This window comes from Idiotropiscis lumnitzeri, chromosome 12 (assembly GCF_059441095.1).
Source record: "Idiotropiscis lumnitzeri isolate Australia: NSW breed Sydney's pygmy pipehorse chromosome 12, RoL_Ilum_1.0, whole genome shotgun sequence".
Taxonomy (NCBI): domain Eukaryota; kingdom Metazoa; phylum Chordata; class Actinopteri; order Syngnathiformes; family Syngnathidae; genus Idiotropiscis; species Idiotropiscis lumnitzeri.
This window is the reverse complement of record NC_142402.1, coordinates 21723599-21740052: the sequence shown is the minus strand read 5'-3', so window position 1 is coordinate 21740052 and position 16454 is coordinate 21723599. Positions and strand designations below refer to the sequence as shown.

At 46.9% G+C, this 16454-nt stretch overlaps 3 protein-coding genes across 3 annotated transcripts; 2 read left to right on the top strand and 1 right to left on the bottom strand.

The window, feature by feature from the left end:
- The first annotated feature begins 249 nt into the window (after nt 1-249).
- stard3nl (STARD3 N-terminal like) lies at nt 250-3561 on the top strand. The gene is made up of 8 exons (XM_088311369.1): nt 250-408; nt 1277-1566; nt 2185-2262; nt 2392-2469; nt 2680-2733; nt 2804-2921; nt 3017-3124; nt 3201-3561. Exons 2-8 carry the CDS (start codon nt 1363-1365, stop codon nt 3239-3241), a joined length of 681 nt encoding a protein of 226 aa, XP_088167495.1. The 5' UTR covers nt 250-408; nt 1277-1362; the 3' UTR covers nt 3242-3561.
- A 135-nt stretch (nt 3562-3696) lies between these two features.
- rnf182 (ring finger protein 182) lies at nt 3697-6333 on the bottom strand. Its single transcript, XM_088311368.1, has 2 exons — nt 6153-6333; nt 3697-5534 (listed from the first exon to the last, which is right to left on the bottom strand). Exon 2 carries the CDS (start codon nt 5515-5517, stop codon nt 4696-4698), a length of 822 nt encoding a protein of 273 aa, XP_088167494.1. The 5' UTR covers nt 5518-5534; nt 6153-6333; the 3' UTR covers nt 3697-4695.
- Nucleotides 6334-6845: 512 nt separating this feature from the next.
- Nucleotides 6846-16195, top strand: retreg1 (reticulophagy regulator 1). The gene is made up of 9 exons (XM_088311366.1): nt 6846-7420; nt 8808-8914; nt 9039-9069; nt 11772-11889; nt 12039-12123; nt 12486-12608; nt 12701-12771; nt 13275-13392; nt 14227-16195. The coding sequence occupies exons 1-9, from the start codon at nt 7230-7232 to the stop codon at nt 14616-14618; spliced, it is 1236 nt and encodes a 411-aa protein (XP_088167492.1). The 5' UTR covers nt 6846-7229; the 3' UTR covers nt 14619-16195.
- The last annotated feature ends 259 nt before the right edge of the window (nt 16196-16454 follow it).

The window sequence follows — 16454 nt, the reverse complement described above, 5'->3', positions numbered from 1 at the left end:
ATTTTCACGTTTTTGTGTGTGCGTTAATGTTTGTTCACGTGTAATTTAGTGTGCATGTTCTTGTGTACGTGTGTTCGTGAAAGTACGAGCGTGTATGAAAGTGTACGTGTTTTGTGTGCGTTTGGTTGAGTGCGTGCGCGCACGTTAGTGTTTGTCCGCGTGCCCGTGTCCGCGCGTTAGATGGTATGAGGTCAAGGAGACGCGAGGTCTGAACTGCCAATGTAAACACCACCTCCCAGAATGCTCCGCGCCATCAACTTCCGGTTGCATCTGTCCGAGCCGGAAGGAAGCGAGTGTCAAGTTAAAATGAAGCCAATTGTCGTTACGACGACTGCAACCTGCTGAAGATTCTTCGGACAAACACACGAAACAACAACAAACGAGACAACCTTGAAGCGCGTTTGAAAGGCAAGTCGCGAATGAAGGGGAAGGTTTTCTTTTTTTATTTGTACGTTTATTAAGCTTCGATGTCAGAGCGACGATGACGACGCGTTTAGTGTGTTGACTTGTTTCTGTTTCGTTTCGGCCCAAATGAGTTTCTGCTTCTCAATCATCCTCACTTGACGAGAGGACGATCATCATCGTCATCGTCATCATCATTGTCATCCTGATGAAGAGGAGAGGAACATGACATCATTGTTTGGTCGTGTCTACAGCGAAGAATTTCTCCTCCTTCAATTTTCTCCTTTGTGTTTCTTCTCAGTCTTCATCTGCGGTTCTTTTGAACATGACCCACATCCTGTGCTCTCTCGGTTCCGAATTAATTGTGTCGCAAATGGGCCGAGGAGGATGATGATGATGATCCCCATAGGGATACATCACAGCATGCTTTAGCAGTGCTCATGCTGGCTCCCAAACAGAACTTATGCAATTGTGACATTCTCTTTTCATTTAATGAAATTATTAAACTCGCTACTTTTTCCATGCCGGTCTGCCTTTTTTTTTTTTTTTTTTGATGGCCTCAAAATCCCTGAGATATAGCGAAAAACAGAGCTGGGCACTTGACTCTTGTTTAGCGGTTTGTCCCCTGCCCGCTGGCCGTGATCTCGGTACCATTCCGACCTCGACCCTCCGGCCTTATTCATAAAAATTGTCCGCTCCCGACCCCATCAAAGTTGACCTGTGAATTTCTTGGCTTGTGAGGCACAATCCGATGTGGTATCAAATGAGGAAGAAGACGGCTGATCTTCAGCGTCGTTATGAGAACCGTAAAAGATGAGCTTGCTTAGTTTGTCGCATGTGCGTGCTAACAATGCTAATTGTCTCGTGTGTGCAGATGCAGTCATGTGACGTGCAGCAGAGCCGGCACGCGTGTTGACCACGTTGACTCCACACCAGCCAGCCGGCAGAGCCTGCGCCACCATGGACAGCCGATGCAGCAGCAGCGCCGACTCTCGTGCAACGGCGGGCTACGGGGCCAGGAGCTCGACACCCCTCCAGGCCCACGTGGACTCGTACGAGGAGGAGAAGAAGAAGAAGTGCATCTCGGATGTCAGGCGGACGTTTTGCCTGTTCGTCACATTCGATCTCCTGTTCGTCACTTTACTGTGGATCATCGAACTCAATGTAAGAGCGCTTGGCTTGGTTGTGCCGTTTTCGCACCATCCTGTCAATCCCCGTTCTGTGCGCCTTCACACAGCTGATGCGGATTGCCGCAATCAGATGGTCACTCACATCTAATCTGTTGAGGACACAAATTCACAGAAACGGCTGCAATGAACCAAGATGACCGATTTCCTGAAGGTTTTTGGGAGCGTGGGTCCTTGAGACTTTTTTTGTGTGTCCTGTGATGATAGACGTGGCCGTCAAATTGATTCTGTGGCGCTCAGATTTAGTTTTTGTTTTCAACTTTGCAGGCGGCGAAATGGCAGCTTCAAACCAAAATGTCTGCCTTCTCGTCACGATTCAAACATGGGTCCTCATGACTGTTTTTGTGAATCCTCTAATGATCGACATTCCCGCACAGTTCTTTGTCCATCTGTGAAATAGGTGCCGCAGATTTGAATGTCTTCACTTTCCAGAGCGCACGTTTGAGTGTGAAAGCAAACTGTTAAAATTTCATCGTGGCTCCTTGAGACGTTTTTTGTGTGCCCTCCATCGGTGCACATGTCGGCCCATTCACGTGTGGGTGAAACTGGTGCTCATTTTTTGCAAACATTCCAGTGGGTACTTTGTGTGTGCCAGGTGAACGGCGGCCTTCCCCAGCAGCTGAACCAGGAAGTTGTCCACTACAACTACCACGGCTCCTTCTTCGACATCTTTGTGAGCAAAAAAAAAATCATTACATTTTTTTTTTAACTTTTGAGTCAACTTTAGAGAAAAGAAAAAATCCCTCAACTTTGTCTTCCTGCTCCATGTCGCCCTCTTCCTTCCTTGGCTCCACCCACTCAGCTTCTGGCCGTGTTCCGATTTGCTGTCCTCATCTTGGCCTACGCTGTCTGCAGGTTGAGACACTGGTGGGCGGTGGCTGTGAGTACACGTGCTCACGCGCACAATCACACGCGCGCATTTTCAGGCAAAAACACACAAAAGTCACACGAACGCACGTGCACACCCAAAAACACTTAACACACGTGCAAAAACTGCTCACAAAGTCACACTAAAACACAAACAAGAGCAAGCACATGAACGCACTCGCAGACATTTTGGTGAGAGTCTTTCTGGTTGTGTTTTGCTCAGATCACCACTTCAGTCAGCTGTGCCTTCCTCATCGTCAAAGTGATTTTATCGAAGGTACGGCCTCAACAACAACATTGGCAAACATTTCCCGTCCATCCGTCTTCCTTTGCGTTCTTCTTTGCAGCTGCTGTCTCAGGGTGCTTTCGGGTACCTGCTGCCCATAATCTCCTTCGTGCTGGCCTGGATCGAAACCTGGCTGTTGGACTTCAAGGTTCTTCCACAAGAGGCCGACGACGACAACCGTGAGCGAGCCATCTCTCCGCTTGTCCTGTCCCCTTTGCTCGTGCCCCCTCTCAAGTTTTTTTTTTTTTCTTTTTTCCCACGTGGACTTCGTCAGGGTACCGTTTACTGCCAGACGCCGCCGCAGAGCGAGCCGCTCTCCTCGGTTCGGGAGCGGGCGCCTTGTCTGACGGCCAGTTCTACTCGCCGCCTGAGTCGGTGGCAGGTGAGCGCCCTCTAGTGCGCTTTTGGTGAACTGCACGCGACAGCAAACGTTACTCCTTCTCTCTTTTCTTCGGCAGACACGGACGACGAACTGGATGACAAGCGGGAACTCTCGTGAGGACTCGGGTAACACTGATGCATGTTGGGAAGAAAATCGTGAAGCCGCCGTTACTTTTGTTGTTGTTGGTGTCAGGATGTTCAAATTTTGCGCGCCTGCTTTGAAGGGAAAACTTATGCAGACTTGCACGCATGCACTCACACAGAATGGAAGCGTTCATCATTTCCTGGAAGATGAGCTTCCACACAAAGGAGTGAAAAATAAATTTGTGGCCAGTAGGCCGATGTAGTCACGGTCCGAAGACAAACAGGGAACATGTATCCATGAAAACTGAAAACCATGTTTCAATACATGAAAAAATAAAACTCTGCCTGACTCAACTTTGAATGAGTACACAAAAAACTAAAGCAAAAAATGGACACACGCACAAAAACATTTATTTGTTTATATACTGTGTTCACAAAAACATGCACACACACTCACAAATGCACTCAGACACAAAAAAATGGCACAGCACGTGCGCACAAAAAACACAAATTGCATTCAAACTGACGCACAGTCACACGAAATGTGCACACAAAAATGCATGCACACACATTGAAAGGATCCAAAAAAGATGGAGGGTGCATTCAAGTTTTATTCTCTTTCTGTTTAATCGAAATGAACAAATATTTAAAAGACAAACTTCACATCGTAAACGTTCTCCGCAAACGTCACAAAATGTCGACGTCGCGGAAAAAAAATAGTCGTAGGAATAATCATTTCAGACGTGCGACAATATTTCAATTGTCACTAAGTGCCATCTTTTGGATGTCCAAAAAAAAAAAGAAAAACATTTTTTTTCTTGTGTTTTTAAAAAGATTAGTATTGTTAAAAAAATAAAAATCATCGCCCATCTGTTTTGTAGATCCAATTGAAAATTCCTAAACAATTTTTTTTAACGGTTAATTCCTCTTGGTCCGGACACGGCGACAGCTGTGAAATTTGTAGTGTGCCTTTAAGAGGTGTGGCCTCGTGATTGACATCAACGTCTGGGTGACATCATTTTGTATTTGCGTGTTGAACAGGTCATGCCAAATGTTGGAGCGTGCAACAGCGACGGTGACTTGAGTGACGGCACATTGGAAGAATTTATTTCCCCCGCCTTGCGACTCGAGTCTGTGCGACATCTCCTGGAGACGAGACGGGTCGCCAGGCTGTTTTTTCTGAGATCTTCTTAAAGTCTGCGGCAGGTCTCGGAGACGAACGCGAGGTCTCCATGAGCGTTGAGACTGCGTAGACGTCGAGATGCAACGCCGTTTGTCCGAGCGGACCACATGACGTTACTCGAGCCGGCGTCTCCGCAACTTCTGGGCGAGCCCTCGCCCCGCTCGGAATGCGAGAAACATTTTTTAAAAGCCGATCGTCGGGAGCAAATGATGCCTCGACTCAAAACTATTCAAAAGAAGTCAAGGTGCCTCTGCAGTGAAATTTCAATTTGCAACTTTGAAGACGTCGGCGGAGCGTTTTCCGTGTTACAAGCGGTCCCGCTCTGCCGGCACGCAGTTCCACACCTCGTGGCACACACACCGGCAGAAGCCGTAGACCATGACCATGACGAGGCTGGCCGGGACCAGGCTGACCAGCAGGACCCCCACGGTGGCCTGCTGCATGATGAGCAGGTAGACCCCCATGGGCAGCGAGCTGAAGTACAGCAGGCCCAGAACCCACACCAGAACCCGCGCCGACGTCTGGCACAGCAGGGCGGCGCAGTTCCACAACGTCCACCTCGGCGTGACGGACGCCATGGAGTCCTGGCTGGAAGAGCCCAACCCCCGACTGGAGACCAGCGCCCCGCCGGGCCGATCCTGGACCGCGGACGTCGCCGGCGGCGGCGGGGGCTCCATGATGGCGATGACCACAAAGTTAGGCGAGCCTCGGACGGCCGAGTGAGCGGAGGCGGAGGAAGGCGGCGAGGCGCTCGCTTCGCTTGCCATCAAGGAGCTCAGGTGGCGCGGGTCCAAGAGGAGCTCGTCTCGGTGGAAATGAAGATTCCGCTGGGCCCACGGGTTGCGGCTCGCCAGCGCCAGCGCGGTCAGCAGGTTGTAGTCGTCCGGCAGGCAGCTGGCGGCGTCGCCGAGCGGCCCGCTCACGTAGCGGCAGAAGGGGCAGACGACGGTGCGGGGGGGCGACTCTCCCAGGTCTTGGATCTTGGCCAGGCACTTGGCGCACAGGCGGTGGCGGCACTCCAGAACTTTGGGCCGGCGGTTGCCCAGGTTGTAAGCGCAGTAGCAAATCTTGCACTCCAGTTCCTCCACGCTCTGACGCTCCACGTGGCTGCTCACGTCCTCGATCATCTCGATCGGCAATCGAGCTGGAGGCGTAAGGTGAAAGTTGCGAGTTAGGGCGGCAAAAAGCAAGCAAGGCGAGAAGAAGAAGAGATTCTGGGCCACATCGAGTGACACGATTTTTGTAGCGAAAGCCCTTCTCGACACGACGCTCGCATTTTTATCTGCAACGTATCTGGGAAATGGTCGTGCTGGTCGAGGCACCCGCTCGGATGTTCGCGTTCACCGTGACGGCGATCTCAAGCGAGGAAATCGGAGTCCTCACGAAAGTCAAGTCCTTACTTGGATTGGGCAAGTTTGAAGTCAAAACCGGATGGAAACGAAAACAAGTCTGGAGCCGTTCTCTCCGAAACTTTCTGCTCGACGAATTCACGTCAACCAAAAGTCGTCTTGCGTCAAATCTAATACTTGTCGCTCGCTACGACGATATTGCACAATACTTGCTTTGTGCGAGCCACGCCCCCAAATTGCTTTTCTCCCCAAAAGCCGACAAATGACACGTGATCTTGAAAATGCAGAATTTCTCCGAAAAATGAGAAGGCGTCGTCAAGTGGCGTTGCGTCCCCGGAGAAACCAAGTCAAAGTCAGATGAAGTCGTTAGCCAAGCAAGTCCTCAAATTGGCGACTTAAGTCACGTGACCAACCTGACTGAAGCTCTGCAGGCGATTCCCGGCAAATGGGCTCCAGGCTCAGACGACCCTGGACGACCAATCAGGGGTCACCATGTTCCCGCTCATGAAGACAAGTGGCGACGCCGCCGGAGGCTTCAGGATCATCGCGCAGGTGGTTTTGCCGGCTGGCCGAAGCCCCCGGTGAGGTTCCCGCCTTGTGAGCTGGTCGGTGAGCGTCGCTTTTGGGGGGGGGGGGGGGCAAAGACCCTTTCAAGGGGGAGCGTGTGAGCGAGCGAGAGATAACTGTGAACACAGCACACAAGCGGACAAATAGAAGGCAAAGGATAACAAAGGCCGGCCTGTGCCGAGCAGCGCTGGAATTTTCGAGCCGGCTCTTTTCTTGCTCAGTCAAATTCGCTCCAATTAGTGGCTGGCACACAAAGTGACCTCCTGTCCGTTTGGCCAAGCGCATACGCAAACGTGCGCACGCACACACACGCACACGCACACTCACGGGGGTCCTTCAAGGTGCTACTAGGATGTTGACATGCTTTGGCAGCCACGATTTTCAAACGTGATTTTGAAATGTGGTCTCGTCAGACCACAGCCGACTTTTTCCGCTTTGCGTGAGTCCATCTTCGAACTGGCCCAGAGAGGTCAGCCGTGTTTCAGAGTGTTGTTGATATATGAATTCACTCTGCACGGTGGAGTTATAACTTGCATTTGTAGTACTATTTTCTATTTTGTTGTGCTTCGCAAAAGCAAAAAAAAAAACAAAACAATTTCTCCATTATGATTTAATCCTTGATTTTTTTTGTCCTTCCGTATTCTTAAAATGATTGACACATCGTCTGTCCGGATTTCTGATAGGATATTCTTCCTCTGGTGCGGCGATTTCTTAAAAAAGATTAAGAATTAAAAAAGAATTATTATCCTCAATGCTTTGATTAAGCAACCTAGAAATGATTTGAAAATGTGACGAAGGCGTAATGTATGAAAAGAGAATATTTATTTGTTTTGTTTTTTCACTTCCGGTCCTGAAGAGTTGAGTTTTATTTTAAAAGGCCACCACCGGAAGTGCGCCGCAGTTAGCGCGCATTGACGCTGAGGATGCTCGCAAACCGGGAAGCAGCAAGCTCTGGCGGCGGCGCGGAGGAGGCCCCCCCCGGCCTGGCAACCGGGACGCGGGCGGAGTCCCCCCGCGGCCGGTCCGTTGGGGGTCTCCGGTCCGGCCTGGTGGACTGGAAGCGGAGAGCGGGAACGACTTTTGCCTTGTTTGCTGCAGCCAACGCGGCGATCTGGTAAGTCGGCAGCATGACGCAGACAATCAACATCAACATCAACATTATAACACTTCCACACGAGCTTTAGGACTATTCCATTTAATTTGCCGCTATTTTATAATCTAATCATTGCAAAACTTGATTTCTGTTGAGGTTTTTATGCTTTTTCATTCCATTCATGCTTCATCATACTTTCTCTTTCTGTGGCCTTCAAAACAATATTTCCAATGGTATACATAAAATATGGAGGATGTCTGAATATTTTATGAATATGAACAAAAGGAATATGAGCGTTGTTTGAAACGTGTTCCTCACATTTGGAAACGACTCGTGAATGACATCATTGATCAGAATGACTCATTGAATTCATCCACCATCGCGTTTGTCCTCATTCGGGTCACCATCGGGTAACCCGGAGTCACCCGAGTCTGGTCGGCAGCCGGTCACAGAAAACCAATGGAGCGCTTCCAGGTCATGTGATTCGTGTCATGGCACTTATTGCCAGACAAACTGGGCTGGTTGCCATGTCAACGAGAGTCACTGCTGGCATTGGTTTGCTCATTTCAATTCATTGTTGATTGTATCTCTGCCCAGGGTTGGCGATGCAAATTTCGTTTTTTTAAAGATGGAACGAGCAAATGGACATTGATGACTGACAAACTGGCTCCGGTCTGAGTGCGTGCGGAGTGATTGGACGAGAGTCACTGGCGGAGCTAGGATGTTTTTCCTTGTGGGAGGGGTCAAGGATATCTCAGGCGGCCCAAAAAAAATTGACAAACCCCCCCAAATTCTTCAGAAAACACCAATTTGTTTTATGTTCCCTCTGGGAGATGTTGGGAAAATAATTACTGGAAAAGAATCGGAAATCAGCCAAAAGTCAATTATCTGGCCCTGAGCATATTCCAGTGTGGGGGGGGGGGGGCAGTGCCCCTGCAAACCACCCCACTCCAACCCCCCGCTCCGCCAGTGACGTGAGTTGTAGCCAATCACGGCTCTTTTTCTTCGACGTTTGTTCGTTCTGGTACCACTCGTAAAAAAGAAAACCGATTGAGATAAATTGAGTGAGTCTTCTTTCATCACGATGTCAAATTTTATAATGTGCTACTGTGAAAGTACGCCGCCATATCGAGAGACCGCATAAAAATTAGATATACAGATATTGTTTTACATAAGAATGGGTGAGCACGTCTTGGCATTGGGTCGCTGCCGACCTTATTTCAAGACATCGGGTACTGCTCAAGGATGCCGATATCGGCCACCAGCACATAAGGCAAAAAACAAATTCCGGCGTCAAAAGTTTTCCTTGCGAGTAGTTGGTGATTTGAGTTGCGAGCATGTCGACGGAACAGATTGCACTTGTATCTTAAGGCGCGCCGCGGTCCTCACGTAAATGCGCTCCGTGCAGGTTGTTGGCCCACAGCTGGATGCGAACGTACTGCTTGGTCGCCGTCCTGCTGGTGCTGGTGGTTGTCATGGCGACCGTCAAGGATGCGATCGGCTCCCGAAGCAAAGGTCACAAACGTCTCGTTGCCAGACTTGAAATCAAATCGAGTCGCTGCTTTCAGTCGTGCTTTGATCCAGTCGGCTGCTTTCAAAAGTCAGATGAAGAAATCCTGCTTTTTTGTGTTGTTTGCAGGAGACGGCGTGCGGGGCAGCCTGTCGGCAAGGTAAGAAAATCTTGCACGCGAGCCCAAAAACATTGGACTGTCTTACAATTGTGTTCACGATTAAAAAGATTTGCTGGGTGCGGTACGTCCACTTGTTACTTTTGCTTTTGCAATGGGGTGACGGTGTCGGTGGGCGGGGGGGCGTTACGGTGCAACTGTCTCATGTGAATGACATACAAAAGGCCGCGATGACGTCATTAAATGTTTTTGCTTTAGTTCAATGGATTAGTTTCTTGTGGTGTGCACACCCTGACCACCAGGGGGGGCACTTTTCTCAGTTTCTTCGGAAACTGCTGAAGTATTACTTGTTCCTTGCGGAGGATAAAGAATATACGACCATGAGAATTGTGGGTTTCCTATTTTGAATACAGGAAAATATAATCCAATAATAAGTGTCGGGTTTCATCATCGAAATTTAAAAAGGTCATAAAAGAGGCCAGCGAATGAAACGTCATTCAGTTGTGTTGACTGTCGACACGTTTTGCTCCACAAATAAAAAAAATATCCGTCGCTTTAAGGGTTGCAACGCTGCAACACTGATGCTAACTTTTGTAGCCTGGCTATGTTGTTTTACACTCTTAGTTAGCATTAAGCTAAAAAGGCGGCGCTAATGCAGAGCCATGCGGTTGTCCCTCGTCAGTTGGGTCACTCGGTAGCTGTGTTTGTGCGTCTGTCCTCCACGCGGTTGTCGCGCCTGTCGCTGTCATGTTGTTGTTATTTGTCACCTGCGTCTGTCCGTCCAGCGTCATGTGACTGCCTTGCGCTCTCATGCGAAGGATTGTGGGAGATTAGAGCCGCTGACAGCTGACGACGCCTTTGAACACGCGCACACGCAAATGTCACCGACCTCATCGTGTGTGTGTGTGTGTGTGTGTCGCACAAGTGTGCAAACATCATGTGATCCTCTTGTAGCTGACAATCAAGGCCCGTTGCTGCGGCAACACGTGAACGCACGCACGGGTGCGTGTTCGCGCGTGTCATAAGCGAGCGCAACAACATCGTGTGACCCGCGGAGCGTGATGTGGTGGTCTTCGAGGAAAGACGTGTCGAATGTTCCCGCAAGAGAGAACTCAAGTGTCCCAACACTTGTGAAACCTGAACGGTGAGAGTGCGTGCGTGCGTGCGTGCGTGTTGCTCACATCCGGAAACGTCTTTGGCACCGCCAGACGGTCGACCCAATCGGGCGCCGGCCGAGAAGGGGGTGCGTTCCTCAACGAGCGCTCTGATTGGACGAGTAAACCAAATAAACAAACAAGCAAAGAAACAAATGAAAATCATTTTCATCTTTTCATATTTAAAAACACAAAGTAGAATGAAAATCATCAGCTGTCAGTCTAAAGCAATCAAATATTTAAAAATATTCAAGTTTTTAAGTAGATTCACTGGGAAGGTAACAAGGAGCGCACACACACATTCGTGTGTGTGAATGCGTGTGTGTGTTTTTGTGAATGTTTATGAGAATTGATGTCTGTACGTGTAAGTCTTCTTCTATCTAAACGTGTGTGTGTGTGAAAGTTTGTTTGTTTGTTTGGGTGAATGAGTGTCAGTGCTTGTGTGAATGAATATGTGTGTGTGTGTGTGTGTGTTTGCGTGTACGAGGGGTGTCGTCGTGCTGTCGGCCTTCGTCACCGAGTAGTGTGACCGTTGTTATTTTTAGCACGCCGGCCTTCAAATAGACGAGCCGCACTTCATTGAGCGTAAACACGCATCGCCACCGCGTCGCGCCGCAGCTGCCGTTGGAACACGCTCGGAATTGACATTTTTTCTTTTTCTTTTCTTGGGTGAAACCTCGAGAGCGTGAAGCAAGACTGAGGTACGAGCGCAGAAGCAGGCGTCTTACGAAAATATGCTCGTGACCTCTTCTCGTGAGTTCCATCGGTCGTCTTTCACGATCGCGATTCAATTTGGACGGCAGGATGATGTTGTATCGCGAGTTACAAATGTTGGCAAAATCCATCGTCGGCAAACGCACGGCATGGAATGCTGCCTTCCCGTCCGTGTTTTTTCTCGATCACGTGAAATATTTGCCAATCGCTCGTCGCAATGTGACCAAAATAGCGTGACGAGATCGCGTCGGGAGTTCCGCAGATGTTTTTTTTCCCCTTCGATCCGATTTGTTTTGTTGCCGGACTCGGTGGAGATTATATTGTAACATTTTGTATCATCGAACGTTTGCGCAAGACATCCGGAATATCTTACATTTATTTAACGCCATATTGTGACGTTGGTCTCCTTGGCAAAACGTCATCGTCGTCGTTTTCTTTTCACTTCATTTTCATCATTTGCGCATTTTGATCATTTGTTCCGAGTATCGTCAGAATATTATTTCACGAGTCACACCGTTGGTCGTCCGTTATTGCGCAATTACCGTGTGGTAATCTTTTTGCCGTTGTTGGCAATGTACGATGATCTCCATTTTTAGCATCTATTGTTCATCATTCGCTGAAGATGGTGATAATATCGTATCGTGACTAACGCAGTGATGTCTCGTAAATTATTTTCTTCCGAAATAGGAATGATCTCACAGTTCTTGTATTATGATACGAATTGTCAATACCGCTAATATTTCACAATGACTGCATTGGGATATTATCGCGAACGTTAGCAAAATCGAAACGGTGACTTTGGAAGTCATCTCAACACGCTTGGGTGAAACCTTTTTCACACGAGACGTAACGATCGCGACGTCGGGTTTCTTTCAGCTGGGAGATGATGGAGCCGGACTCGGCCCAGGACTCGAGCTCGCAACTGCACCTGAGCGGCTCGTTGCGGCTGTTCCTGCGGGAGACGTCGGCCTTCAAGCAGCAGAACCCCGGCAAGGTGAGGCGGCAGATGAAGATGAAGACGATGACGACGACGATGACGACGACGACGATGACGACGACGATGACTATGACTATGACGACGATGACGACGACGATGACGACGATGATGATGAGCTTCCTCTGTGTGGTCTTGTTCTCCTTCAGTTCTGTTTGCTGGTGTGCAGCTTCTGCACTTTCTTTGCTGTCCTCGGACGCTACATTCCAGGGATCGTCATCTCCTACTTTCTCGGTGAGTGCCTCCGCCCCTAAAAGGTTTTGTTGAGTATCGCAAATGTTACTTTGTAAGATTTCACTTGATCAAAAACATATTGCAATGACATCCTTAAATAGAAAGTTAAGAATGATCCATTTGGACGTCATGATTTCATGCTTCAATTGGATTCATTGTGCTGCTCCTTTTGGTGTGGCCACCAGGGGGCAGTGTAACGGACTCATGCAGTCCCACTTTCCGTGTTTCAAGAAACGGCATGAATTCCTTCTCATCCATGTCAATTCCACTCAATTTTGCTCTCCATATTGATCGATGGCCATTCTTCTCAATTTTGCGTCTTCTAATTGACCATTTTGAATGTGTGACCATTCTTTTTTCAGTGTTGTCTGTGTTCCTGTGGCCCGTGTTGTCCTCTCCGGAGGCGTCCTCGTGGCTGAAGCCGGCCCTGCAAAAACTGGACTTTGGCGTGGCGGCGTTGCTGCGGAAGATAAAAGAGGATCACGGTGATGACATCACATTTAAAACAAATAGCATGCATGCTAGTTTGTTAGCTTTGTGCGGAACTGGACTGTGGCGCTCTCGTGCCGTCCTGCAGAGAGAAGAATCCTGAAGGCTCGGGTTGAGAAGGAGTCGGTGGAGTCGGACCTGTCGTCCATGTTTCCCAAGGTGGGCGCGTGATCCATCGTGTTAGCGGCGTTTAATATAATCACAAATGGAAAAATGAAAAAGTTTTTGCGTCACGACGAAATGCTTCAATTCACTTCGTCGAGCTACTCCGAGTGAGTCCGTCTGGTGAAATCATATTGATCGCAAAAGAGGAAGAATATTTGCCCGTTTGTCTTGCAACGTTGTTTTTCTACGTGTTGCGCCACCGTTTGAGTTCAATTACTCGTCGTTTAAGCGATTATAGCACCATGACTGTTGATGCTAATCGTTAGCCCGTCAATGGCTTTTTCCATGATGTGTTAGCATGAAGCTACAGGATGCATTGCTGACATTGTGATTTCCTGGGAATGTTGTAAAACAGCTTTGAAGTGTTGCATTTTGTTCTTTATCTGTCTTCGACTTTCATTTGTTGTGAAGAATCATCAAGATGATCAATGCCGTCACGTTAATGACTAACCGATTGAGCGAGTTTGCGACGGTGCATTTTGTTTTGTGCCGATCAGTTGGACTCGGCGGCGCGTGAGGAGCTGTCGGTGTCGGACACGTCGGTGTCGGACGTGACGTGGACGGACAACTTGAACCTGTCGGAGGAGAACACGCCGCAGACGGAGAACTCTGAAGGTGACTTTTGACTTCCACGTCAGATGCGTGCCAATAAAATACTGTTGCAGAGGAAGATTGATTAAAAATGATCATAAAATAACGAGACAGAGTTTTGAATCCTAATATTTAACATGATGCTCAGTTAAATGAAAATTTGTACTTTATAGTTAAAAAACAAAAATTGCTATTATACAAATGTTAAAGATATGGAAGTTTGTTTGAATAATTGATTGACTTTTTAAATGTTATTATGTATAATTAATTCTATTATAATCGATTAAACACTAATTTTGTTTATTTTACTAACAATCTTTTATCATTCATCATAAAATAAAGCAATTTGGTCAGAATAAAGAAATAAAAATGATTGCGGGGGAAAAGACTACGTTGATGCAACAAATATCCCAGGAATCTAAATATTCACTAAAAAGATGATTAAAATGCAAAAATAACAAATATTTCATGTGAATAATAAACACCATTTAGTTCTCATTTAAAGAATTAATTCAGCCATTTTTTTATCATCGCACAGTTTAATTTTAAAAAATAATTATTTTGGGGTGAAAAGGGGCCTAATTAATACAACAAATATTCCAAAACTCGTGATACTAAAATATAGAGAATACAGAGCTTCATTTTTATTAGAATAATAATATAAATGAATATTTATCATATTTGAATCTTAGTGTAATAAATGAAGCAATTGTTTCATAATTTAAAAATGTGAAGGAAAAAAAATCTTCCAAGCCACCTGATTATGTCACCGAGCTTGATTACGTGACGTCAATCAAATACAAAGCGCCATGTTTGACCTTTGACACCCTCCCTCCCTTGCCCACCCCGTCACACAAGACCTGGACCGAGAGGAGGTGTTCTCCGGGGGTCTCCACGACTTCCCCTCCATGGACAACGACGATGATGTCTTTGGCCTTCCTCGGCCAGTCGGGAGCAAGCGCGCCGCTCCGCCCCCTGACGACGGTGCCGCCCTAGACTTGGTCCAGAACATGGTCCGGGCCACCGTGGCCGCCGCCGTCCAGGAGGCGGCCACGGCGGGCTTCAGACTCCCAAAGCCGATGGAGGAGTCGGACAGCGAGACTGACGACTTTGAGTTGCTGGACCAGGCGGAGCTGGACCAGCTGGGGGCAGAACTGGACCTCCTGGGAGGGGGCGGAGTCAAGACCGCTGTTGTAGAAGGTGGGGGCAAAGCCCCCGGGTTCTTCGCCAAACTTCTGAGACGCCACTGATTGGTTGGAGAATCGTGATTTACGAGTTGAATTTGTTCCGTGACCAAGCTCGTAACTCACTTTGCTCGTTTAGCGGTGCCTTGACTTACGAGTCGCCGCAACTTTGGAGTTTTTTGAGGTAGGAGCCAATCAAAAGTCAATTCATAACATCTGGCTGCAGTAAAATGTGTTGCTTCACCATTTGTGTTCAAATATCCTTCTAACGCTGCAAACGTTGATGGTAACAGTTAGCATGTCAATGGCGTTTTCCATTATATGTTAGCATCAAGCTAGCTGGGGTATTTTTTTGTTTTTAAACACTGCACAATTTATGCTGATTGTTAGCATTTCTGAAGCGTTTTCTGTTAAGTGTTCGCATCAAATTAGCAGGGACATTTCTTAAAGTAGAGTTGTTTGAAATACACAACTTGAATTTTTCTCCGACTTGAGTTTGCTGCCACCGTACGGCGAGCTCGTTTCTCAAAGTTTTGCAGCTCATATCTCCCAAAAAAATCACATGACTCGTATCTCAAGGCACCACAGTAACGTTATCTGTTGTGCTTTGTGCTCGCATTTCCAGGATTTTTTTTTTGTGCAGCTCTTTTGCCAAATGTCTTTTTTCGAACCATGGATCGTAAGAAAGTGAGCGCTGCGAAGAAGCTTGCGAAACAAAACAATCTGCCAATCGACACTTGCACCTAGCTGGAGAAAAAAAAATGTCATTTGGAGCACTCGAAGGTCAAGGCACACCTTTATTATTCTCAGAAGTCCCCAATTTTGGCACCTGTACTCTTCCAGGTGAAAATGTACATTTTTTAACGCCCACTGGAATGGTTTGAAAATTCATCTCCTCAAGCCAATTGACTGCAAAGTGAATTTTGGTCTTGAATAGAGCCAGAAAAAAAATCTCAAGAAGCCATACGGGAAGAGAGACAGAATGTCTTCCATCATGTTGGCCATATCCAGACGTCACTAAATTGTTTAAAGACTCCAGGAATCTTGAAAATGTAGCCGTTGACGCCACTTTGATGTGTCAACATAAAATTTAGTCGTCATTTCTATCATGAGTAGACCCACAAAAAGTCTCGTGAAAGCAATGTGTAATTTCAAATTGCTTCAATGTGATTTTTTTTTTTAAGTTTGACCCTGCTGGTTTGATTGTCTTTTTTTTACTCTGTCCTTTTTAAATATTTTATAACTTTTTCATTCGTTACGATTTGTTGTCTTGTGATTCAGTGAAATCAACAATGTAAACGCTTATCAAATGTTCCCGCACCTTCATGAACTGAAAAAAAACCCAATGCACTTTCTGTGTTTTTTACTGAAATCACGATTGGTGAGTGATCGTCTTGCGCGTGTGATAATCATGTGCTTTTTGTACGACGAGATTGTGGAAGTTCAACAGTGCCTACAAATCTGCTGCTTTACGTCCGACTGTTGACCCAAAATCAACAAAAATCTTGTTGAGATATTCAGAAATGTCATTATATCGTTACAGCGAATGTTATCGGTTGCCTTCTGCTTATCTGACATTTCTTGTTTGACATGCATCCATGTATTTGTGTAACTTGAATCCATGTCAATAAAATGTTACACATGATTGGGGGTCCTGTTTGCTCGTTTTCTGCTCCGTTTTTTTTTTCTTGATGACGAGTTGCACAGCTGGAAGTCAGAAATACTTTAAATTATGTGTAAACTAAAAAAGGTTATTGATGACGTAGTTAATTAAAAAGATTTTTAGTACTGTTACATATCAAGTTGGCGTCATTCCTACTTTATTAAAATGTTATTTTAAATTTGATGGGCCAATTTGTGGACATCGGACTTTTTAGCTCATTGAAATGTAATCTTCTGTTT